General features: G+C 41.9%; 1 protein-coding gene across 1 annotated transcript; it reads right to left on the reverse strand.

Annotated features, from left to right (window-relative positions):
- Window positions 1-202: 202 nt before the first annotated feature.
- Window positions 203-22,679, reverse strand: CCNJL (cyclin J like). The gene is made up of 5 exons (XM_009479104.2): window positions 22,617-22,679; window positions 12,947-13,157; window positions 2,760-3,059; window positions 1,756-1,915; window positions 203-663 (listed from the first exon to the last, which is right to left on the reverse strand). The coding sequence occupies exons 1-5, from the start codon at window positions 22,677-22,679 to the stop codon at window positions 216-218; spliced, it is 1,182 nt and encodes a 393-aa protein (XP_009477379.1). The 3' UTR covers window positions 203-215.
- Window positions 22,680-24,620: the final 1,941 nt, after the last annotated feature.

Here is a 24,620-nt window from a genome sequence, read left to right on the forward strand (position 1 = left end):
TTTCTATTTCTCCCTCTCATTAAGAACCAAAGGTACAACCCTTGGCAGAAAGGCACCCAGGTTCCCGTGATCAGTGGATCCAGATCAACGTCCTCCAACGAGCGAGTCATAAGGATTCTGTTCCTTAGTGGGCTTCATTCAGATACACATCTTGTATCACACACAGGGTTTCTTCTTCAGCGTCTGCTCATATAACCTTTTTCTCCCATCAACATTTATCCATCAAAACACCCAGCTGCATATGAGTGATGACCACTGAAGTAACTACTGCCATAAGCTGGGGAAACGCAGTGTCTGGGCTCTGTTTGTAAGGCCACCTGCACAGCAATGGGCCTTTGGATGGGCACAGGCTGGGCAGGTGGCCGAAGGCTGACCTGAAGAGCTGTGTAGGAGTGCAGCGAGCCGTCAGCACTCCCAGCAAGCAGACCGCTGGGCCCGTGGGCCTGTAAGGAGTCACGATAAGCAGAGCACAGATCTTGCACTGGCGACTGGAACTGGGAAAGCGTAGCGGAATGCTGGGCTAAAGGGTGATAACTAGATTGCTGGAAGAGAACTTGAGTAGTGGCTTGATTGCTCAGATTTCCCACTGCTTCCTCTTCTTGATGTTGAATTGTTACTTGCTTTTTTATGTTACTGGCTTCTTTGATGTCATTCTGATAATATCTGAAACAAATTATAAGTAAGATTTATCAAAGAGAGAAATTCTCCGCACTTGCATATATCCCAAAGTTTTCACCAGTCAGGCTACATCATCAGCTTTTTGGCCCTAGCTGTATATAGTAAGCCTCAGCTGCTTTCACAATTAATTAATTTCTCATTATCCTGCTGCAACATTCACACGCTAACAACAGGTTTATGGATCATTTTGCATCACAAGTATGTTTTTGTCCATCCACGTCAACCATGATGGACTAGTTATCTTGGAACCTTCAGCCCACAACAGAAAGACATTTTAAAATAGTCTGTGTAAGTATTTGCAGAGTATTAAAGTACATAGCTATAAGGGAACAAGGGAAATTCCTGTTAGATATTAGGAAGAAACACTTTGGATTATCATGAGAATGATGAAGCACTGGAACAAGTTGCTCAGAGAGGTTTGGAAGTCTCTGTCCTTGGAGATAGTCAAAACTTGACTAGACAACACCCTAAGCAGTCTGATTTAACTTCAGTTGGCCCCGCTTTAAGTAGGGATTCAGAAGTTACCTCCGAGGTCCACCATCGCTCCCAATCTAAATCATTCTACTAAACTTGTTTTATTTTCTGTTAAGACTGTACATGCTCACATACCAGACCAGTATTGATACATCACAGTCATCTCCTTTACTGGATGAAAAAAACAAAGAATAGTTCTGAAATGTCTCCCTATTGTATTCTTAATGTTAGAGATACACTGATGTCTCTCTGCAGCAAGTATATTGCAGGCACAATGAGAAAACAAAGGGAAAAAAGCTTTCATCAACCATCTGTAAAAGCTTCCATCCAATCACATAAGCCACAAGTACAAGAAAACATAATGAACGTCAAATTGTGCACTCCATTCCACATTGCAAATATTGTTAAAATACAGTATTTAGTAAAGTGACCTGATTTTTCCCTTTTATTCCTCTCCCCAAATTGAAGATAGAGATTAAGAGTACAGTATCACATTGGTAATTATAGCTAAACAATTACTTAAAGAAAAAAGAAAAAAAGAATTTAAAAAAGTATTAACATCTTCTTAAGAGCACTAGCAGGTTACATTCTTTCTGGTCTTACATGAGCATCATTTCAATGCATTGGGCAAGATGTTCCCAGGAATAACATGTTAGCAATTCAAGCTGCGTTGTCCAGGCAGGAGAAATCTGCATACAGATACGCGAGGCGCACACACAAGCTGCAGCAATCAGAGACGGACGAAAATGGAGGAAAGTGTGATCTACAAAAAAAAAAAAAAAACAACACACCACCGAAAAAAGCAAGGATTATACTCTTACTAATCACTGCAGTGAGCCTATTATGTGTATACATGGCAAAACAGGACAAAGTTAAATCCTCAGCTTTGTTCCACACATCTCAGCGTATTAACTCCTGGCCAGAAAAAGTCTCAAAAACTGGATGAAGCTTTCCTGAAGATCTCTATACTACTCATTTGTAACTACTATCAAGGCTACACTATAGTTTCTTTCATTTCAGAAAAAGCCATGAGATAGACTATGCTGAAATTTGTAGACCAGTCTCAACTGAACCAAAGTTCAGTATCGACAATCACACACGTATTTACATTAGTGCTGAAACAGGCTTATGAGGATGCTGCAGTTCATTGCCTCTCACATGGGCAGATATTGGAAGCGATGCTGCAAACCAAATCACTAAAGTCTTGTCATTCTAAATATGTCATGTCTTGCAGCACAGGACCCTCAAAACTATAATTTAAAAAGATTCATACATTGAACTGCATACCACGTCTGCAGCTGACAGTAGTTCATACTCTGTGACAAATCAAACATTAGGCCCCATCTCTGACAGTCTCTCCAATTAGTGTTCTAAGCTGAAGGAAAAAATTGATCTCATCTAGAGATTTCTGAAAAGAAACAAGAGGCTTATGCACAAGGAAAGGATACCATACCATTTGCTGTCTGAAATAACCACAAAGAGAAACAATCCTGCACAGATAATTTTGCGCAATCCGTATTACAACAAGTTTTAAAGCCCTTGTATCTTTCAGATTTTTGTCTTTTGCCAAATGGAAGATCATTCTAGCATAAAACTAAGCCTTTTACCTTGCACTGAGAAATCAAGGAAATAATATGTATATTTCTCCAGAAAAGTTTTGATTTTGGTCAGTGAGGTGATCGGCCAGCCATTGTGAAGGTCATTCTCGCCAATGGACGCACAGAGGTAGTAGTCAATGTAGTGTGCTGGTGTTGGTAGACAGAGGTTCCAATTGAAGTTTTCCAAAAGCAGCATTTCCATTCTAAGCAAATCTTTCTTGTTCAATACCACATTCACATTGCACATGTATGCCAGGTTATTTAAGTGCTCCAACTTTGGAACTTTATCTTCTTTTTCTTCAAATTTACCTGCCAGAAAAGAGGGTTTTCAGATAAGATTTATCATTATGATATGATTGAGTGTACAAAAGGCAAAGAACACTCCCAAAACCAGACAGTCTAATGATAAGAGATGTTTTTTAAAGAAGGATGGGAAAGTACAGTGATACAAGTAGGAAAGAAGCCAACAGACTGGTCATCATATTCCTATATCCTTTTTATGGTTTTGTTTGTTTGTAATTGTTTTTATAGTATTGATGCCAAAACCAAGATTATAAACCCACTAGGATTACAGATAGCTTTTCTGACAATAAACAGAAGCAGTTCGCTGAAGGGTATTCAGTCAAGTGTGAAGAAAGCAAGCAGTATGGGGAAAATACGGCAAAGAAAGATCCAGCATTGGAAGAAAAAAAACCTCCTTTGGGTATGGAAGCTAAATGCACATACTACAAAAAGGAAGACGTTAAAAACCCTCAGGCAACACCACCTTTGCCCTCGCTGCTTCAGAATTTCTTTGTTCCTTACTGTCTTGGAGGGCCTCATTAGCTAAGGTCACTGAAAGGCTAGGAGAAGTACACTGTAACCAAGTGATTAACATAAATAACTCCTATGAGGTTAGGAGAGAGCATACATTTTCAGATTCAAAATAGCTAAGCAAAGCTGCACCTTTTTCTAAATTGTATTTACCAGCCTACTGGAACAGCAGTAGTCTTCTAGAATGACTCAATTTTCACCAGTAGCTACAAAGTGCTGTCCTTTTGTAGGATCTCACTCTATTCACCCATCTTTCGTAAAAAGCATCCAATATCAGATTTGATTCCCAGGATTAGATCTATCAGTAATGAAGCAACAGCGTTACTTTGCTGCAAACTTAAGAAAGCAATTAAGCCTTCTTAAATTCACACCGTTGGTTTACCAAGCCAAAAATTACCTATCTACCAGCCACTCCTTGTTCAAGAGCTAGCAACAGACAATCACCAGCAGTAAATTTCCAGTACAGCTTAAAGAACATCCCTGCTGCAAAATCCAAACCCATAGCTACTTAAAAGTACTCTGTAGTTATGTTTTTCCTCTTTGTTCTTGGGGGCATCTATGCCACAATTGATTCTTGCTTCAGTTATCCTTCCACTGCCTCTACAAGGGTCCTCCTTTACCAACACAGACCAATTGACAAGATATTAGCATGCCATATGGCTTCAGAGTATTCTCATCAAAGCCAAAACCAATTAAAACAAGCATTGCAGTAGAAAGTTATTTTAAAAGGAAGTAAGATCCTGCTACCCATTTAGGATAGCAATTCCATCCAAAGTGTCTCCAGTGTATTAAAAACCTGGCAACTTTCTGTACTATTAGCAGCTTAAGTGTCTTTTTAACACATTTAAAAATGGATTTTCCATCTTTGAACCTGTTCAGGTATCATGGATATGAGAGGCATTAAAAGTTAATATAGCAGCCACCCCACCATAAAAGAGTGCAACAATAACAATGAAAAACAAAATTCATCCATCATATGAAGTAGAACAGGAAAGGATTGTGGGCACCTTGTCAGTGAAAAAGCCCTTAAAATTCAGCAGTCTGTATACACATTCATGAATCTCCTTGCCACCTGAATTTAGAACTGTGTAAGAACAATGAAATTTGAGAGAAAAGTTAATCCTTCCCCCACCAAGGTGATACCACAGCCTGATACAGAAATTTAAGGAGTATGCTAGTGGAAGTAGGAGAAACCACTGTATGCCCAGGAAACTAAGGATGAGATCTGTCATTCTGGCTTCCATAAGTTCTAGTTCCTTCTTTCTTCCCACTCAACCTTGGGAATTTCAAAATGTCAGACTATGGTCTGCTCTGCAGACTATCAGCACAGTAGTGTTGGGAAGGTATCATACTGACATAGGGCAAAGCTATTTGTCTTGAACAAGATCATTTTTCTTTTAAAGTGAAAAATAATTGACAAACAGCTAAAGTCAGTGATTTAGATTACTAGTTATTATTTCCCCCCTTCTGCTTTTCAACACACTAGGTTCCTAGCTTTATTGTTAGTGGCCACCGCAGCAGATTGGAGACACCGAGTATGAATGTAGCTAGGTAAGTTGAAGAAAGGCTCCAAAACTGAGTTGGGAATGGGGGGAGAGAAATCAACTCAGAAGTTTCACTTCAAATAAACTGTAAAATTTGAATATTAGCTACTTTCCAAAGCAACATAAAAGCAACTTGATCACATTTTCTTTCCCAATTCCACCTTGACCTAAACACTTTGCTTCTAAGTTTACCAAGCACTTCCCACCTATTTTTAAATTGAAATCTGGAGAAGACAACAAAAATTAGTTAATTCCATCAGACCAAAGAGATCAGAGGCAAGCTGGGAAAGGACAAGTTTAAGATGTTTTTAAAATGCAGTGTGTCCTTTTCTACTTTCCTAATCTCCCTAATTTAAAGATATTGGAATATACTATTCTTATTTTTGTTCTTTCAGTTACACCAGAAACGGAGATTCTATGCACAGCATATTTATGCTGAGAGAACCAGGACCTCCAACACAATTGCTGCAAGAATATTAAAGGCTGAGACAAGACAGTTGCAAGTCTAGTATTGACCAAACAAATAACACTGAGTGGTTTAATCAACACCACAGTTTGGGAAGAAAACCAAAGCTGTTTCAGCTACATCATCACCTGGAGTCTATACTTTGAAGTTAATGAGAATTGTGTATGAGTTATTTCAATGCTTTTGAAATGCCACTGTAGACACCTCAAATTAAAAGTTTACTGTTGCATTCTGAGCTCTGGTTACTGATAAAACCATTTAGTTGTCACTATTGCCCTCAAAAATAGTTTTGTTCTGTGGTAACAGAATCATAAGCCTTTAAAAGGAATATTTAATTTAAGAAATATCTGTATGCTGCAAATTTTTATAGAAGGAAGCCTACTGAGGTCAATGGGACAAATAAAATAAGATGAACATGTAATGTATGTTTACATTTGCGACCAACTTCTTTGTAAAATCTAAATAGATGGGGGCAGCGTGGGACATTTTTAAGAGCATGCAGTATTACTGTAATTAGCGATGCAAAGATTTTCCAAGTTACTTTAGATCGTGTTCTGTCCCACTCTGAATTCTACAATCAGATGCTCCCCCATAAAAAAAAAAAGTGAGTGCTTTTTATGTTACATGTTCACACTTTTGTTTTGATGAATGAAAGCCAGAGTAAGTCCGGGTGTCAAGGGGAACAGGCTTAAGTTAAAAAGAGTGCACTTCATTAGTATATTTGTCACATTATCAAAACAGCCTATCAACCCATGCCAGCTTTTCACTAGGAAAAGCTAAAGGTCTCGGAGGAGCATCACTGCTATCAAATGTACCCTGAAGAACTGATTCATCCACTGTAGGAGGCAAGAGTCACTGTAACCTAGCTATGCAGCACGCAGTTCAGACTGATGATCACTGGTGGTTGGGTAGATGATCTTCCTGGGGTTTCGCATGGGTAGCAAAACAAAAGTAGGACATACAGGCAATTTGTTTTATTACATTTTCAGAGTCCTTGAGAAGACCAAGGAACAAAAAAGACTGCCAATTTAAAGAGTCATTAAAGTAAGTACTTTTTGTCCCATAAACAATTAAAATCAATCCAAAAGTAGGATAAACTAGTCAAGCTCATCTAGCCCAGCATAAAGAAAAGACCTGCAGCTGCTTACACAGCTGAAGGACCATTTTCCTTTATTCCTACATTGTTCCAGAAGGTGGTACAATAAACTTCTGAGACTCTCTCCCATGCCACCCCCAGATACAAACACAGCTTCCAACTGTCCTCCAAGCAAGGCAAGAAAAAGACAGGCTATTGTAGAGATAGTCTGCTTAATTCCTTCTTCTGCAGTGTCTTGCAAAGTGAGCAGTCAGGGATTTTTCATCTGTCTGTACAATACCTAGCACACATGCAAACCACTTAGCTCCAGGCACCTGAGTTTTTAATGCCTTACTATAGTAGAGTTTAATTACTAAAGAAAATATTCTGTATGTGTTACAGCAACAGAGAAATTAAAAAAAAAATTAAGACTACAGACTAAGTTTTGCACTAATCTATATCCTGGACTGACACCCACTATTGCCTTTTATTGAAAATAAGTAGCTCAGCTGCCTTTGCCAGAACAGTTCCCATTTATTGTCCCACTTTCACGAGCTGGTAACTGCATCACAAAGCACAGCCCAATAGAAAAGCTGCCCCATGTCTGACAACCGCTCCACATAGTCAATGGGGAATTAGGTGATAAAGGATTTTCCATGCCCTAAACTCAGCCCACTTAGCAGAGACAACTTTTCTTGCTCTAATTTCTTTAATTGTCCTGAGTTAACTCAGCTGCTGAGAATCCACTGGCAGATTAAGGAGCTGGGCAAAATAAAGCCAGGAAGACCACAAGTACTCCGTGAAGCAATGCAGCACTGGACGTGCTGAACAGTAAGCTAGCTTTGCTTAAAACAGTACTCAAATCTAAAAACTGTTATCACGTCTCCATAGCAGCAGAACCCTCTTGGGGAAGAGGGCCGCAAGAACTAGAATTGCTGGAACATTTAATGCCACTGAATGAGGAAGAGGGAGAGATTGCTTTTATCAGGTACTGAAGCACCTGCTACTGAAGAGGGTTGGCTCTTTAGGGAAGCAAGAAGCAGCTTTAAGACCCAGCTAGCATTTTACAGCAGCAAGCAAAAGCTGCACTGCTTTACCGCAGTTAACAAAACTCACAGAAGAAACAGTTGCGGCAGTTTAAGGCTTACTGCCCAGGTGCTTGCTTTCTCCCCGGAGTTCACTGCTCCTGTGGCTGGACCATCTGAATGGATTGTGTCAGTGCATCTCATCTACTTTGGGGCAGCTGGTGCACACAGCTTTCAGCAGGCAATTTGAGCCAAGTAGCACCAAAACAGATGGGATATCTTTACACAATCCCTTTTTCTAACAGAGCACTTAGGGCTAGAGCACCTTAAATATCACAGTCGTTTTATGTAATAAATTGCCTGATGAAGATGCAGTTTAGAACGTTACAACCCTGCTGCTTCTCCACAGTGCTCCCCTACAAGGGGCTGCCTTCTCAGCTGCCAGGTGGGGTGAACTGAAAGTTCCTCAATGCCCTTCAGGCAAAACATTAGTTAAAATAGGTCAATCCACTTACTGAAACCATCAGCCAGCTGATTTTGTCTGGAGAAAATTGGTGCTTTGGGCAGAAGGAAAGTAGTAACATCTTTAGTCACTGATCTGTTTGCAAAGTGAGCACCCATCCATAGCCTGGTGCAAAGACAGCAAGCCTGGCTTCTCTGCAGGTGTACTGGTAACTGTCCTGCTCTAGGTCCAGCTGGCTTGCCTGAAGACCACCAGTCCCAGCTGCCCAGCATTACTTCTCACCAAAAGCCAGCATCTCCCTGACCTAACAGCAGTCAACCTGAGTAATTACTAGACTGCTTCAAGCAAGGGACTGATGGATTGTCTTAAGCAATTAAAACCACTGGACTTCACTAATGATCTTGCAGCAGGAACCTACAATCTCTTGTATTACCACAGCTGGACCTCAAAAGGAGGTCCTCTGTCTTCTAATTGTGTACCTAGCCAAAACATCCACGTGGACCAGGTCTTTCTGTATTACAAAAACATGTTTAGTTTATGATTCTGGTTTAAATTATAAAGTTTCCCTTAATGCAAGTGAAAGAGACAGACTATTCTAAACATTCCTAAAGTAACTGTGCCATCCATTTTTTCCAGCAACTCTTCCCCCAAAAGCTTTCAGTTCACCTCTAGATTACTGTGAATAATTTTTACCATTCTTTTTCAGAACCGACTCAAAGGAAATAATCACCATCGATGACACTAGTAAACTTCAAAGCTTTTATAGCTGTTCTGAGGAGCTAAACTATCTGGCAGGAATTTCCAGAGACCTTCTCCAATTATCACGCTGTGCATACATTGCAAAAGAAATATACACCTTCCGGATAGTTAATGATTGAATGATTTGAGGGACACACCCTCACGTTCCTCTCAACGGCAGCAAAAACAGGTAGATGTGGCACTTTGGGACATGGTTTAGTGGGCACAGTGGTGTTGTGTTGATGGTTGGACTGATGATCTTAGAGGTCCTTTCCAATCTCAATGATTCTTAGTTTTTACTTTCATTATAAATAATCCAGCCGCCAAGCCAGGAAACATGAAATTGCTACTCTACCCTTAATTGGTTTAGTGGTGGACTTGGTAGTGTTAGGTTAATGGTTGGACTGGATGATCTTAAAAGTATTTTCCAACCTAAACGATTCTATGATTCTAAGTCCAGGCTGAACATTACTTGGCTGCTAGTGCAATTTGTTTGCAACTATTATCTCCTCACACCCTCATCTCTTTCACAATTACTACCAAAGTAGGAAGCACTTTCCCTGTCTGGGAAAACTGATGAGCCAGTCAAAATGCATGTCTAGAATACAGCAAGAGAAATTAGCTCCAGCTAACTAAAGGACATCTAGCAAAATGCTATGTTCTCCATCATGAGAGCACTGCTGTTGTATGCTATCGAAAACAGGCGATGGCCGCGTTTGTAGGTAAAGGGGAAAAGAAGAGACAAGTTTTTGAGATCCTTTAGATCCGAGATAGAAGCAACAAGCTTCAAAGCTAAACATAAGTTTACAACAGCTTCTCTGAGCTTAAAAATTGTCCTCAACTTGCATTTAGCCTAGAAGTTTGTTGCTTCCATTTCAAAAGTCGTGTGTCTAAAAGCTTCTCTATTGTGCCCCTCCCACCCTCCAAAACCCCCCACGCTTATAGTAATTGGTGGGAATAAGTAATAAGTAATCTTGCCTCTAACTACACCTCATCTTGCTTATGCTCTGCACATTACCCTTAATCTCTTGCTCTGTTCTAAGGAAGCAATCAGGAAGAAACCCCAGAGTTTCTCCAAATGTCTTTATAACAGTTATCAAAAGACTGTCTGCATTAAACATTCATCTTGATATGATGTAAACACCACAAGTATTTAAAAAAAGATTAGTCTTTTGCTCTCTGCAGTAAAGGTATGTAATTTTTTAGAAGTACACGTGTCTTACAACACAGCCTGCAGAGCATTTCTGTTGCAATCCTCTGCTGAAAAACTGTGCAACTTCCTACAGCAATGCTTTGCGGGAAGTTCCAATTACTGCATTTGCAATAACAGGCAAGGGACTAGTTCTATTCTTTGCTACAATGAAAACTTTCAAGGTGACTTCAAGTCGATACTTCTGACTCACTCAATCTCGTACTACAAAACATTAAAGAAAAAAAAAACATAGTACAAGTTTTCTTCCATTTCATATAATTTTGAAAGTAACAAACTAAACACAAGCATTCCTGCTTAATGTCAAGTGGCTTTTCCTGACTTGACTTGCATCACTTTGAACTACACACACCAAAAAGAGAATACCCTTATTGCACATTAAGATGGACCAGACAGTAAACACCAGAGCTTACTATGCTCCCAAAAGTCTCCAAACTGAGCCCCCTAGCATTTTAAACCTTATCTATACAAGTTAATTAGGCATTAATTTTGTGCAAAGCTGCGTTGGTTCAACTGTAAACGTTTTGTTTCTACATGTTGGCAGAAAAGCTGCCTTTACGGTAACAGACCTCTTCCCCTTTCTGTAAGGGATGATTTAATTCCAGATCAGGATGTATACATGCTACTGCAGTGCTCTAATCTTAGTTTTAGAAAGATTCTCATACTCATTAGCTCACTAGACTTAGGCTTGCTCTTTGAAGCAAATTGCTCCCCCCCCTTTTTTTTTTTAAGCAGGCAGAAGTTGCAAAACATTTCTCTCTAGTGTTATCATAGGACAGTTTTTGAACTTCCTTTTGCTTCACAGTTGCATAGAGGTAGCCTAAAGCTGCATTTTACTTCAGTCATTTACATAAGGAAAATCTTGAAAGCTTTTTTGCTTCTTTTTAAATCCTAGAAGCTACAGATTTCAGCAGTCCAGCTCTCCCAGTCTCATACAGTGAACTTCTGCCCCAAATCTTATCAGTATACCAACTCCAACAATTCATACAAAGTTTGAGGCTACTGTTTTCATCCTATCTCCATAGCACTGAAAACAAACTATAGCTGTAAATTCTTCCTCTAAATCCAAATTAACTGTTAGAAGCATCAGTTTTGGGACATGGTTACACAGATGTAATTCCCTACTATTCCTTGGAACTAACCTCTCCCATATTAGAAAAACTGTTGAAGCATCAGTTTTATGCTGGGGAAAAATGGAGGAGGAGTATACTTGAAAGTGTCAGGTTTATCTAAAGAAAATCCTATTCTCTTTTCCTGAAGGTACCATTCATCCATGCACTTGGGAAAATAAAAGAAAAAAACACCCACCAAAACAAAACAAACCCAAAAAACTAGCAATGCTGCAAGGCATCTTGTAATTATGAGGTTAACCCCCCCCCCCCCCCCAAAAAAAAAGATGGTCTGAAAGCTGAAGGAGTGCACCTCTGAACAGGCATCAGTCTCCAGGCTACCCAAACTTGGTTATTTCATTCAGTCTGATGTGTTTCAATTTAAGGGTACAGTTTCATAACAATTTACAAATCATCCCTAGCCCCTCTCTGCTTCATTGCACCAGCCTGAAGCTTGTCTGAACCCCTCAGAAAAATACACCTCTGGTAAATAAACACTTCCTCAGCTGGGATGGTTTTCTGCCAATCTACTGGTCTGAAGGAGCTCACCAAAGGTTCAGGTCAGCAGAACTGCAATATCCAAGAATCACTTAGGCTGACGTAAGACTGCACATACAGCAAACATTTACATTCTTTTTCATTCTGATTTTAATATTGGCCTTTTTGGCAACATGAACCAGTAACTGCTCCACACAATCCACCATCTTCTGTGGAGTCAGATAGACAGCAATGCTTAAATACACTAAGTATATATTGTTTTGTATTATTTTACCATTATATCTGCAGATTAAGCTCTTCAGAGCACAACCAGCGAGGAAAAGCAGTAGCAATCCCATGTCCTGAGGGGTAGACGTATAGTATCACCTTCTTTCCTCAATAGCTTCTGGCTCTCCATAGTGTTTTTTACCTTAACCAATACGACTACTTGCACTTTTCAGCCATTAATGCTGGAGTTTGCATAACTTTTGTTGTCCACAATAGTGCACTGCTCTACATGGCTCCCATATGGCAGGATAATTTCTCTGTAACCTAGAAACAGAGTTCATAAGTCTGCAAGGGTAGACTGCAATTCCGTGAGGCACCAGCCTCGCCTTCCCCTGCTTGCATAGCCCTGGCTGCAGAGAAGATTTCAAAAAAGCACTAATGACAAATGTTCAAGATCATTTGCTAAATGGATGCCAATACTGAAACTGTAGTATTACATAGCAATGCCTAGCTATTTGATAGGAGCCCAAAACAAGCAATATGTACTCCAGCATCATCAACATACCCACTAGTAGTAGCTTGAGAAGCAAATTTTCCTTTGGCCCCTGTATAAGAAACCTCTGATTTGCAAGGAACTGATTATGCACAGTGATCACAGAGACACAGATTGTCCAAGGACAGATTCTCCAGGAGACATCTGTGTAACACACAGCATCATTCCCTACTCTTCCTTGGAACTAACCTCTCCCAGTCTTGCCACTTCCTTCCCACCCCATCACCCCCCTGATCTTCATTGTCCCCTTCCACTGACCCAGCTTCAGCTGCCAAAATTTCCTCTGCACATTGACAGCAGCATATAGATGCATAGTGCAAGCTGTGCAGTTGAGCAGAGTTTATTAACAGACTGCTTTATGCCTTGACGTGGACTTCATTAGGCCTTACCCTAAGTAGGTGGAAGCTGTTAACACAGAGAAAACAGCACACGTTACATAAGGAAAACAACCATCTGCCCAGAAAAAAAAGCCTTAATAGACAGCAGCCAACTTACTTGCTAGGAGAAGACAGGCAAACGAAGTGACATGCAGTTGCTTGACAGTGATATCATAGCGATCCATAAAGAGGTCCAATAAATAGACAGCGAGATGCCGGGCCGTAGGGCAGAGATTGAAACAGTTGCTGAGGACAGTCAAGAGATCAATGAAGTATCGGCGCATCCCGATCTGTGGTGAATGAGCCTTATACAGAGGCAACTTAAGTTCCTAAGGGGGGGAAAAAAAAAGTGGGAAGGGGGCAGGGGGAGGAAAGAGAGGTACTGAAACAGATACCATTTCAGTGTCTGGCATCCCAAACCAACACCCACCACCTGCTATGGCAAATGCTTAGCAGCTACAGCACTGTGATTGACACAGAAATCAGAGCTGGATTACTGCATGTTTTGACAGTCGGTCAACTTCCGATACTTCAGTCATCCACACGCTTCTCCTCACAAGCATTAAACACATGGTCAAACGCTAAATTACAGTTAAACCCAGGAACAACTCGCTGTTGCTTTCTACAGAACACTAAACTTCTTGGCCATGAAAATTGTTCCTGAAGGACTCCCTTTTTACTTTTGTTCACCCAAATTGAACTGGTAAGTAAGGTTTTAAGTTTCATAGGCAAGAAGGGCAAGATACATTTCTCTGATGTTACCCCTTCCTCAGTTGCCCAAGTTACTTCAGCCTGGGCCAAAAAATGTGTAGGTCTCCAGAATAAAGAATTATCTATCTAACATTAAAAAAAATTCATACAGCGCATGGCTGCAGCAAGAAACAAAAGTAGACATTAACGAGAAAAGCAACACTGGAGAATGATTAAGCTTTTCTAATTATGGCAAATTCCAGTACTTTCTCTACAAACCTACTTCAGCATTATAAAAGCCAACTATTGAACTGACAGACTGTGTTTCACATGTAATATACAAATTTTCATTTTAAAGGCAGAATTATATAAGTTTTTGGGTTACCTATGCTAGATCTTCACCTGCAAGGGTTTTGCATGCAAGTTTGTAGTCACTATGCAAAGAGTAGGTTAAGGGAAGGAGTGAAGTTCCTTGGGAATACCCACCAACTTACGCCACTTAAAAGTTGACACTTCATCATTCTAGACATAGTTGTATACTAATGCAGTTACCACAGCCAGGCTCAAAACAAAATAGGCATAGATTTAAAAAAAAAAAAAACACCCACCAAAATTTTCAGCAATCTCTCAGTAATTCAGATTCTGTTTATAAGTAATTTTTGTATGACATATTTGAAAATAAATTACAAGTGTTACAGTGCTGCAAGATATGCATACTTTATAGTAGAATACAAAGCAGTACATAGAGCAGTTAATTCTACTAAATAAATCAGGACTTTGAAAAAGCATTCAGAGGAAGTATCTGCACTGGCTACCTTGTTTACAGAAGCAAGAGGCACCACCTTGCACAGCCGGCGCGGTGGCTGCCCACGCTCCTTTCATCCCCTGGAAGGAGACATTCCATGAGGAGGTTTGACTTACCAGGAAAAAAATAGCTACACAATCAGGCTCAGAGGGGTGCACATAACGGGAAAGCAGGGAGGCTCCAGAATGAGAAGCAGCTTACAAAGACAGCAAGCTGAGCACTGTTACGGATGATTGCTTCCCAGGCCTTTTTAAAGAAAGTCAGTGAAAAAACACATTCCGGACTGAACAGACACATGCTGTGGACAGGCAAACAGCCCTTTGAAACCTGGGACAGCCTTCACTGGGGGATTATAAAGAAATTGCCCACCAGTAACAATTTATAAAGCAGGGAGACAATGGAACATGTTCCCCCCCATTGTTTTATACCCAGAAAACCCCCATAAATTTGATTTTTTGACTGCCTTATGTACAGATATTTCAAACCATCAGTACAACTGACTATACACAGGTTCAGAGCAGGAGTTCCTAGTATACCCATAACATGAATGTTCTGGCAGAAATGGTTTCAAGCTCAGTGCTTATGTCAGTTAAAATAACTGCATTTTTCTTAATATGCCTATAAAAGCCCAAGCTATCGTAAGAGCAGGTGGCAATTCTACTTCTGAAATATTTTGTCCTCTAGGTGACTGGTAGGAGCTTCATGTTTTGTTTTTTTGAAATGTCCTTCCTGTTTCAAAGATATGTTTCCCAGCAAAATTATACTCTCTATATACTCTGAGGTCAGCATATATAATGTAAAATTTGCTTTTTAGACCACAACAAATGCAAGAAATAACTCATTATACATCTAGTAAAAAAATCCAACATGTCTAAATGTTACAGTTCAGTGGGTGAGCATTAGAGAGACTCAGAGATCCAGAAACTTGCATCTGAACCTCAGATGCTCAGAGGCCAGAACCACCCCTACTCGGACCACTGTACTAGAAAATTCAAAGACCAGTCAAAGCACTGAATTTAAGCTAATAGGATTATTCTGCTACTGGTTTAACACAGACATTTACTCCCTGTAAGACTTCTGCTTTTTTTTTTTAATTAATTTTTGAAAATCGGTTACTAATAAAGAGTGTAAGTGAAAGGCATTCTCATTTTGTGCACCAAAAACCCACGTGGGCTTCTGTATAACGGGACTTAACAGCACAGACCAGGTTCAACTTCAGGACTAATGCTAGGAGGCACAGAGCCATGTGCTGTGGTTTCTTGCAAGATCAGGTTCCTAGGCATTAACTGATCCAGGTAATTCATAGAATCATAGAATGCTTTGGGTTGGAAGGGACCTTTAGAGATCATCCAGCCCAACCCCCTGCCGTGAGCAGGGACAGCTTTAACTGGATCAGGTTGCTCAGAGCCCCGTCCAACCTGACCTTGAAGGTTTCTAGGGATGGGGCCTCCACCACCTCTCTGGGCAACCTGTTCCAGTGCTTCACCACCCTCATTGTAAAAAACTTCTTTCTTGTGTCTAGTCTAAATCTATTCTTCTTTAGTTTAAATCCATTATTCCTTGTCCTGTCACACCAAGAGCAGCGCAAGGCTCTTGCCTATATGTGTGTATAGGCAAGAGCCTTGCCCTGCACCACACAGCATGAAGCAGCCAATAGGTAGTTCAATAGGACTGCTTTTACACTGACAAATCAGTCTTAAAGGATGAGATCTTCCTTTAAAGGAAAGCACATAGTTTAACAATGCACAAGCTGAATAGCAGGCTTACAGTTATCAATACGGTTGTGGGTATGCACCCCTTTCCATCACCCCCCCCCCCCCCCGTGTTCTTTAGCATAAGTTCATCAAGAAAAAAAAAATTACTCCTTTGAATTAAAAAAAAAATGCCTTTGCTGCTTTGGGAATATTGATGCAGGATCAGAAAAATACAACGCTATGGAAAAACCTGAACTTTTGGGGAGCAAGAATAAAATAAATCGTTTCCATTGCTTAATTTTTTCCTCTGTCTGCAGTAAAGCAACAGAAAAAAAAAAAACCTGGGAGCCCTGCTGTCTGCTGGAATTGCCCTTTCATATGCTGCTTCTGCTTATCTTTGACCTGTTCATTTGTATCTTCAACAACTTTGCTTTGGGCTGCTGAGCAATTGCCACATTGAAATGCTAAAAGCGGCAGCACATAAGAGGCTCACAGGTGTCTTGGAAATGACTTAACAGGCTTTGCTCAACGTACTGATCAGCATCTCTCCACAGAAAGCCTCCAGAACGGCAGAGCACAGCATTTAAAGGGATCCCCCCTTAATCTCAAAACCTGAAAAGTAAGGCTTGGACTGAGAGTCAGTCTTAAGGGCAAAGACAATTTTTAAGCCGCCACCTCCTACCAGCTTCAAGACCTGACCTTCTAGAAGAAGGGAATCAGCGTAAATGTTTTTACGTGGTGTTAAAGACAACAACTCTTCCTCAGCAATCACATCTGAAGGACAACCAGGCTCCAGACATCAACCGCTCATCACCAGGAACCTGAGCACCTCAGCTGGCGCCATTCGTGACCAGAGCTCAGAAGACAAGATTTCATCAGTGGTTCGGAAGGTTTTGTAACTGGGCTGGGCAAATGCGCTTCAGAATCCATCCCTAAAGGAGATACTAGGCAAACAAGACTTAAATTAAACTCAAGCTTTTGAGCAACCACATGAAGGTCAGGCTTTCACTGCTCATTTGAACTAAATCCGCCGAACAGCGATTGAAGTGGAGAGGAAGAAAACTTGACAGGATCACTTCCCTCCCGCTCCCTTGAGGCAGCACCTGGTGCAGGCCTGTCTGCCCAGCATTTATCTTCATCAGAGTAACACATCAGATGGTTTGGTGTTCAACATGGCAAGAAATTCCACACACATTCTTCCTGTCCAATTTCTTTTCAGTAAAACTGTTCTCCCACTGATATCAAGCCAGTAATGAACTGACAAGCAGTCAGGAGAAAAAAGTTAGCAGTAGAAAAGTTAGCAAGTGATGTGACATTATGGTAATAAGTCACAGTGATAATCATCAGTTCTGAGAACAAAAGAGGAATTCATCAAGGTATTTCAGAACAACTCACAGGCTTTGTGACAAGAAAAATTAAATGCTGTAGCAAATATGCCCCATGTCCTGAAATGCAGGGAGATGTTAACTGAATCTGGTTTTCTACCATGTCAGAGCACTTGGACTTTAGTCAGGATCTGTTCTGTCGCACAGGTCATACATGCAACATCTCCCGACTCCTGCAGCAGCTCCAGTGTTTCCAACTGCCCTCCTCCCTCTCTCAGCACCAGCCACCTCAGCTCCAAAGATAGCCAGCTGCGGCACACAGGCATCTCCAGAGAGCTGCATCCTCTATGGAGAGCCAGGTAAATTACTTTCTTATTCCTGGAGCAAAATGAAACACCAAAACCAGAGCTACTCAGTAACAGTAAAGCCCATTCATCTAGAAACAGCTGTTGCAGTACTTGCCTACACAGATGCAGGCTCCATGTACTACTATGAACTTCATACTTCTCTCATTATCCTTCTTTAATCTTCCTGTCTAGTTCTGTTTCTGGACATGGAAACGGAATCCAGCACATGGCCTCTGCTACCACAGCTCACAGATCTTGACCGTTGATCCCAACCCAAAAATCTGAAAAAAGGTTCCAGCTGATGAACAAAATTACACAGTGAAGGTATATAACTAAAGTTTCAACGAGATCTCCATGATTCTTCTTAATCCAGTGTTAAAGTATATAAACACAAGACACCACTTGTGTGCTGTCTACATAAAGCATTTAAATTTAAAATAAAAAAAAAAGATAAAAAGGAAGAGGCTACTAAGTATTTAAGTTAGAAAACTAGTAAAAAACATGGTAACTCTGGCAATCATTCAGCTCTCTGTATGTTGCATGTTCTAGAAAAATAGCATGTACATGACCTCCACCAGATTCTTAAGAATTCCTGCTGGAAGAATAACAGATACTGCAAACTTGTTGCCATTAGAACAGGAAAAAGAAATGCCTGTAGATGAAAAATAAAGGGAAAGTTTATCTAGCAGGCTATTAACAGTTGTTCTTTAAAAGAGGCAAACCCCTTCCTGTTTTGTGTTCTAACCAGTCTTCCAGCTGTGGAAAAAAGGTGCCAAATTGACCTCCTAGATATAATTATTGCACCACACATGAGAAACCGCTAAAATCTAACTTCTACTTACACAAATGATATATTAAGAAGATGATATACAAAGAAAAATTTAGACTATACTATTTTTTTGTAAGAGCTTGAAAATTCAGAGCACTTTGCATGCTACTTTGCAGTAGAGTAGGTAGCATGCTACCAATTTATTTCTGCTACTAATGCCACGCTATTCTCTCTCCTGCACAGAAACAACTGTGCTGCCCCGCACAGACTGCAGCACTATGCCTTCCAGTAACGACTCGTACAAAACTCGCTGGTGTTTCTATGCCTTGGCAGCTGACTGCCGTTTAATTAATCAGTCAGAAAGGTTAAGAGTTAGTGTGTGCGTGAACAGTCTGATAGTAGAGTACAGCTGATGCATTTGGCTTTTACTAATCTTCAAGTTGGCCATGCAAACTCAAAAGACATATGACAGGGCAGCACTCCTAGGGTATGGCCAGCAGGACATGCGTCCTCGCAGCACGGAAACGCACGGTGAAAGTCTCTGAAACAGTCACACTTGCTTGGTCTGTGCAAGCACAAGCCATGTTGTCTTATAACAGAGACACCAATGATTCTAACTGTTAGACGATGCAGTGAATCCTAGACCATCCCTTACGGCTCTATTACTCCTCTTTTCAGCCCTGCTGTGACCATATCTCAGTCCTGAAAGTTACAGCATTTCCCATTATTTAAGCAACCTTCAGTTCTTTTAGACAAGGCTTAATCAGGCCCTAGAAGTGCCAGTCTTGCACAGTATCTGGATTCGGTACATAGGAGACAAACCTGACAGAAACACATTTCAAAAAGGATGTCAGACAGTTCCTCTCATTATTTCCAGTGAAAATTTAAGATCCAGATACTTTCTAATAAGGAAGGGTACATTGGCAATATACCCTTTATTTTTGCCCTCATTCAACAGCGACCAATCAAGTGGACAGAGCAACAGCTTAAACACACTTGTTACACTGCCCAGATCAGTGCTGCCAGTAGCTACCCTTACCGATTTATGATACATTCCACTCATGCATGAATGAAACACCATAAATTAAGATTTTCTCCCATTACCACTGCAACACTCAAAAGGAGCAGCGAATTCATGTGCATCTCCCACAAAGGACCAGAACTCCAGCCACATAAAACAGAACCTCAAGTTCCAACCTACTCAGTATCTTTGAAAGAGTAAGTGAAACAATCCAGTGTAAGCCAAAGAACAGTAGCACCTACAGTACTACCTACTCAGCTTTCCACCGTTGTGGAGTATTCAGGGCTGCTGAAGCAGAAAGGGCAAATTTTGCGCATACGTTGTGGTAGTTCCATTGAGAGAGGTCTCTGATTTTTGACATGAAAGTCAGCTGCCTGGCACAACCAGCACCTTTCCATTACCAATAACATGGGACCATTGTAGAAGTAGTTGAAGCACCAGAAGATATCAGCACATACACGCAGCACCTTTCTTGGCTTGGCGTGTGCTAGACTCTCCTAGTACAAACAAACACAGTATGCTCCAATTTTTATTTTCCTTCCTGGCTCAGTCTTGCAACAGGTTTAATGTTCTGGCCTAATCCAGGGGAATACTTCAACCTCTCATTTAAAGTCCAAGGATGTGCGTAACACTTTAGAATTCAAGCGTTTTGCTCCACTAGGTCAGCATGCTCAATAACACAATACAGTCCCGCTAAGCTAAACACTACATCCCAATAATCACAGCACAGATATTTTACTAGTCAGACAATTCAGGGGCTATTAATTTCCTCCTCATTGAGCTAGAGCCTTTGGGAAGTCACAAAGCCTCACAGCATCTTTCAGCCCTCTCTGAATTAGAAGCCAGGTACACCACACGCATTCAGTATCTGCATTCATGCAGAACATATCCATCAGATGCAACGCACAACATCTGTCACAAAGGACACCAACTTCCAATGAGGTTAAGAACAACTCCCAAATCCAACTGGGGGGAGGGGAGGGATGGCATAACGTTTTTTCCAGTTGTTAACATAAAACCTGCGTTGTTTCAGAGTAGGCATACATCTCCTATATTTGTGTCTAAATGGTTTAATGGTTGGACTGGATGATCTTAAAGATCTTTTCCAGCCTAAACGATTCCACGATTCTATGAAATTATTTTGCAGAAAAAAAAAGTGTTTCTAATGATCTTTCAGTTGTTTTAAGAAAAGAGTTATGTTATTTAAAAGGGACATTCTATTTCTCACCTTAAACCCAGACTTTAAGTGTGTTCTTCAAAAAAAGTGGGATAGCCTGCAACATGCATTTCAACCTCCTTGACAAGCATCTTGAAGTAACTTTCCTGTCAGATTCACATGCTAAAAAACTAAGACCTGTTTGTTCTCACCCAAGACCAGAGACACACACTGTTCCAGACTAGGACTCCTCAGCAAGTATCTTAAAGCAGAGAGGTCATTTAGGCTTGAGGGTACCATTGCCTGAATTTTCTGTGTATTCCAGTATTAACACACTAGTACACTAATAATGCACTAACACACTAATACTCTAGCGGGGATGTCACTATTGAAGCTTATTTCTTCTATGCAAATGGCCATAGGCATCCCTAAAACTGGTCCGTGCTCACAAAACTGACTTCAATACCTTAAAACTACTCATCTTCCCAAACTTTGCTGAAGGATCCTTTTGAGGAGTTCCACGACGTTCTACAGCAAATTCTGATGCTTTAGACATCAAAAACGCAAACCTTGGCAACATACTAAGAGTTGTTTCTGCAGAACGTTACTTGGGGGGGGGGGGGATATCACAGAAAGTGAACCAAAGAAGTTTTAGGGGCTGTGATCTTTTTTGCTTGATATACTTGCACTCTGTATTCTCCTGTAGTACTTTCTTCAAAAAGAAAAGTCATCCTTACAAGGTGGGCAGAATTAGGATGAAAGCTGTCCAAGCAGAAAGAGTTGTAGGCCTTCCCCAGAGCAGAAAAAACAGAACAGCTCAGAGACCCTTCTCCCTCTTTGCAGGTTCTTTGAATTCAAACAATTCTTATCATTTCAGGAAGCCTAGGTTAGTATCCACATACAAAGAAGTTTTAGCAATCTAGAGTTGTGAGATGCATCCAGAAAGCAGGCTGAAGAATGAAATAGTTGATTAAAAGGTAGTGGATACAAAAAAAAAAAAGCTTCCCCCCACCTTTTAACACCCTGTCAATTGATTAACTGATTGGATTATCTGTTATTCCTCCCCCCACTGTAAGGCCAGGAAGACCTGCCTCAGCTGGAGGACATGAGAACAAGCCAACCCCCTCGCACAGACCTGATAACAATTAACTCACCTGACATAATTTATTGCTAAATACCTGTAAAGAAAAAGGGAACAGAAAGTCCAAAGCACTCACTTTGCTAGCCATAACTTTAGTAACTTAAAAGCTGTGTCAAGTGCAGGTAGTCAATATTTGCTGAGGGCTCTCTCCCATGTTACTCAACTAACTGCATTTAGAGCTTCTCCGAAGTTGGGAGTCTACTTCAGGAAATGTGAAAAAAAAAAACCAAACAGCCTTAGTTCTACCTGCTCTCTGTACATCAGTTCATCAAACAGCAACCGGACTATAATGCTTGTTGCAGGACATTTTACTGGTTTTCTAATCCACGCATAAACAATACACTAACTTCTAGAAAAGCCATTACGAGCCACGTCTGTGCATCTTTCAGCTCTTCTACAGTCTCCCAGGGAACAGGATCCTGCTTTTTACTCAAACTTTAGCATTTATGTGTTGGAAAAGCAGCAATGCTCTTTCTCCAGATCATACAACAGGCTGACGTTTTGCAGGTCAATACGAGCATCCTCTTAGCATTTAATGCAATGAGTCATCAGCACCCCGGCTAAGTTAAAGCTAACTGAAAAGTTGCAGGCAGATATTTTTAGGCAGCAGGTTTCACAGGTTTGGTTTTGAACAAGTCTCGATCAAAAAGCAGAGCACGGGGAAGAGCTCTGCACAAACCTGCTCCTTTGAGACCTGCCGAAGGCGAGTTTTCCAACAGCAAGGCTCGGGCCGGGCATTTGCACGGCTCTTCCTCCCTGGGCATTTCTGCAGGGGAGGAAAGCGCGCAGGGGAGAGCGAGGAGGAGGAGGAGGAGGGAAAGGAACAAAGTGGGACCCAACCTTCGTCCTCAAGGTCTGGTGGACGTCTGCTGCCAGCTCCCCTTTCCACCACTGCTCCTCCATCCTTCTTCACCCCATCCGGACGCGGGTCTGGAGGAGAGACGAGACGGGGCCGCTCTGCCGGGAGGGAGAACAGACCGGACAAGTCGCCCGCGGCCCCGCGCCTGTTTCCGCCGGCCCTCCCCGCGGCACCGGCGGCCGCCCCCGCGCCCCGCTGCTACCGCTAAGAACCATTTAACGTTTGGATTTCTTTACTACCTTGCAGGCGCTGCGCGACGCCCCCGCCGCGGGCCGGGAGCAGCCGCCAGCGGGGCCGGGGGCGGCGGGGGCCGGGGCTCGGTCGGGGCCGGGGCTCGGTGGGGGCGGGCGCAGAGCGCGGGGCGGCCCCGGCTGAGCCCTGGGGCCGGCGGCGGGGAGCCGCTGCCCCTCCACCGGTGCGGCGCTCAGGTTAATTGGCGCTAATTAGCAGCTGGCTGCCCCAGGCAGGGGCCGCTCCCTCCCCTCCGGGCCCCTGCGCTCCCCGCGGGCCAGCCGCTGTAGCACCTGTGCGCGCTCCCTGCGGCCCCCGGCCCCGCGGGGCGGGGTGGGGTGGGGTGGGGCGGGGTGGGGGGCTGGCAGGGGGAGCCCCCTCCCAGCAGCTGCCGGACAGGGGGGCGTTAGGGCAGAACAGACGCGGCTGACTTGGGTCTGCTGCGTTTGGCTGCCTCCCTAGCTGGGCTGCGTAAGGGTAGTGCAAGCAAAAGTGTCGGAGAAAATGAAATACAAAGGTTCCCTCAGTCACGAAGGCTCTGAATACTCAATAAAGATCCTCAGTGTTAAAAGAAGAGATTGGCTTTTTCCTCCCTTTATGGTTCCAAATACCAGCTGCCTTATCTTCCCTCTCACAGTGCCAGAAAGCAGCTCTGTCCTGTGCAGACAGCGAGCTGGGACTTACCGGAGGATGCGCTTACCCCCGTTCCCCGTACTTCAGGCATAACCCACATCTCGTGTCCTTGGGACCGGTCTCATCCTTGCTACGCAGCAGAGCGCTGCACCAGCTATAGCGGGACCCTGATGTGCTGCCACAGAACTTGGGAGATTTGTGGTTTGCCATCAGAGCTCAGCCTGGCTAAAGCTTCAAGACTGGGTGTCAGTCACTGCTTTGCCCTGGGAGCCCAAGGGCCCTCATCCTTTCCAAGTTTTATATCCAGAGAGCCCAAGAAACTGTCAGGCACCACATAGCTTTATTCCCAGGCCTCTGAGGGCTGTGTTTATAGCCCAGTGGATATTTCAGCAGATTGAACGGAAATCTTTCAACAAGTCTTTCTTAGCACTCCACTTCAGCAATTCCAGGAGCCAAAAGATCATCACACAACCTGTTTTATACCCAAATCTCACTGTTGATCCATTAAGGATGAAGAATTTTCATGAGAAAGTTTACGAGGCGTAGCAACAGATTTCCCACTTAAAGAGCTAGACTTCATTTTTAGAATTAGGTGGTTTTGTTTGTTTGGTTTTTTTTTTTAAAAAAAAAATAATTGCCAATCATTCTACACTCAAATTTGCAAAAGAACCTCACAAAACATTTGTTCCCCGGTTGGTTTCCTAAAGGAACTGAACAACAAAAATCTGCCTGCTTCAGTCAAAATAAATATTTGTGTTGATTTTAGTGTTCCTGGGAAAATATTTTTGTGATCAAAGAAAGTTGTTGACCAAATCTTCTGGGAAAAACACACCCCAGTTGTTTATAGTCTAGGTTTGCTGGCTTGTCCCCTGCTATAAAAGAGAAGCAGTGAAGCTAAGTGGCAACAGCTATTAAGCCTACAGATAAAAGCTGCCACCAAGTGTCCATCAGAAATAATTTTCCCCTATTTTAAGTACATTCCAGTATCCCTTAAACAAACTACTCAGGTGCCTTAAATTAAAGCAAAGAAAAATCTAGCTTGTCTTTTTGCTTGAAACTGAGCGCATGCTTAACTATTTTGTTGAATAACAGCTGGAACATTTCTTTACAAGTAGTCTGTT

Source organism: Pelecanus crispus, chromosome 8 (genome assembly GCF_030463565.1).
Source record: "Pelecanus crispus isolate bPelCri1 chromosome 8, bPelCri1.pri, whole genome shotgun sequence".
NCBI lineage: Eukaryota > Metazoa > Chordata > Aves > Pelecaniformes > Pelecanidae > Pelecanus > Pelecanus crispus.

Bases quoted from the DNA above. Each gene is read 5' to 3' on its own strand.
- CCNJL (XM_009479104.2), bottom strand. From the start codon at position 22,679: ATGGAGGAGCAGTGGTGGAAAGGGGAGCTGGCAGCAGACGTCCACCAG. The intron at 13,158-22,616 runs GTTGGGTCCCAC...TCCCCCCCTTAG, and splicing joins ACCAGACCTTGAGGACGAAG to GAACTTAAGTTGCCTCTGTA. The intron at 3,060-12,946 runs GTAAGTTGGCTG...CTTTTCTGGCAG, and splicing joins TGCCTGTCTTCTCCTAGCAA to GTAAATTTGAAGAAAAAGAA.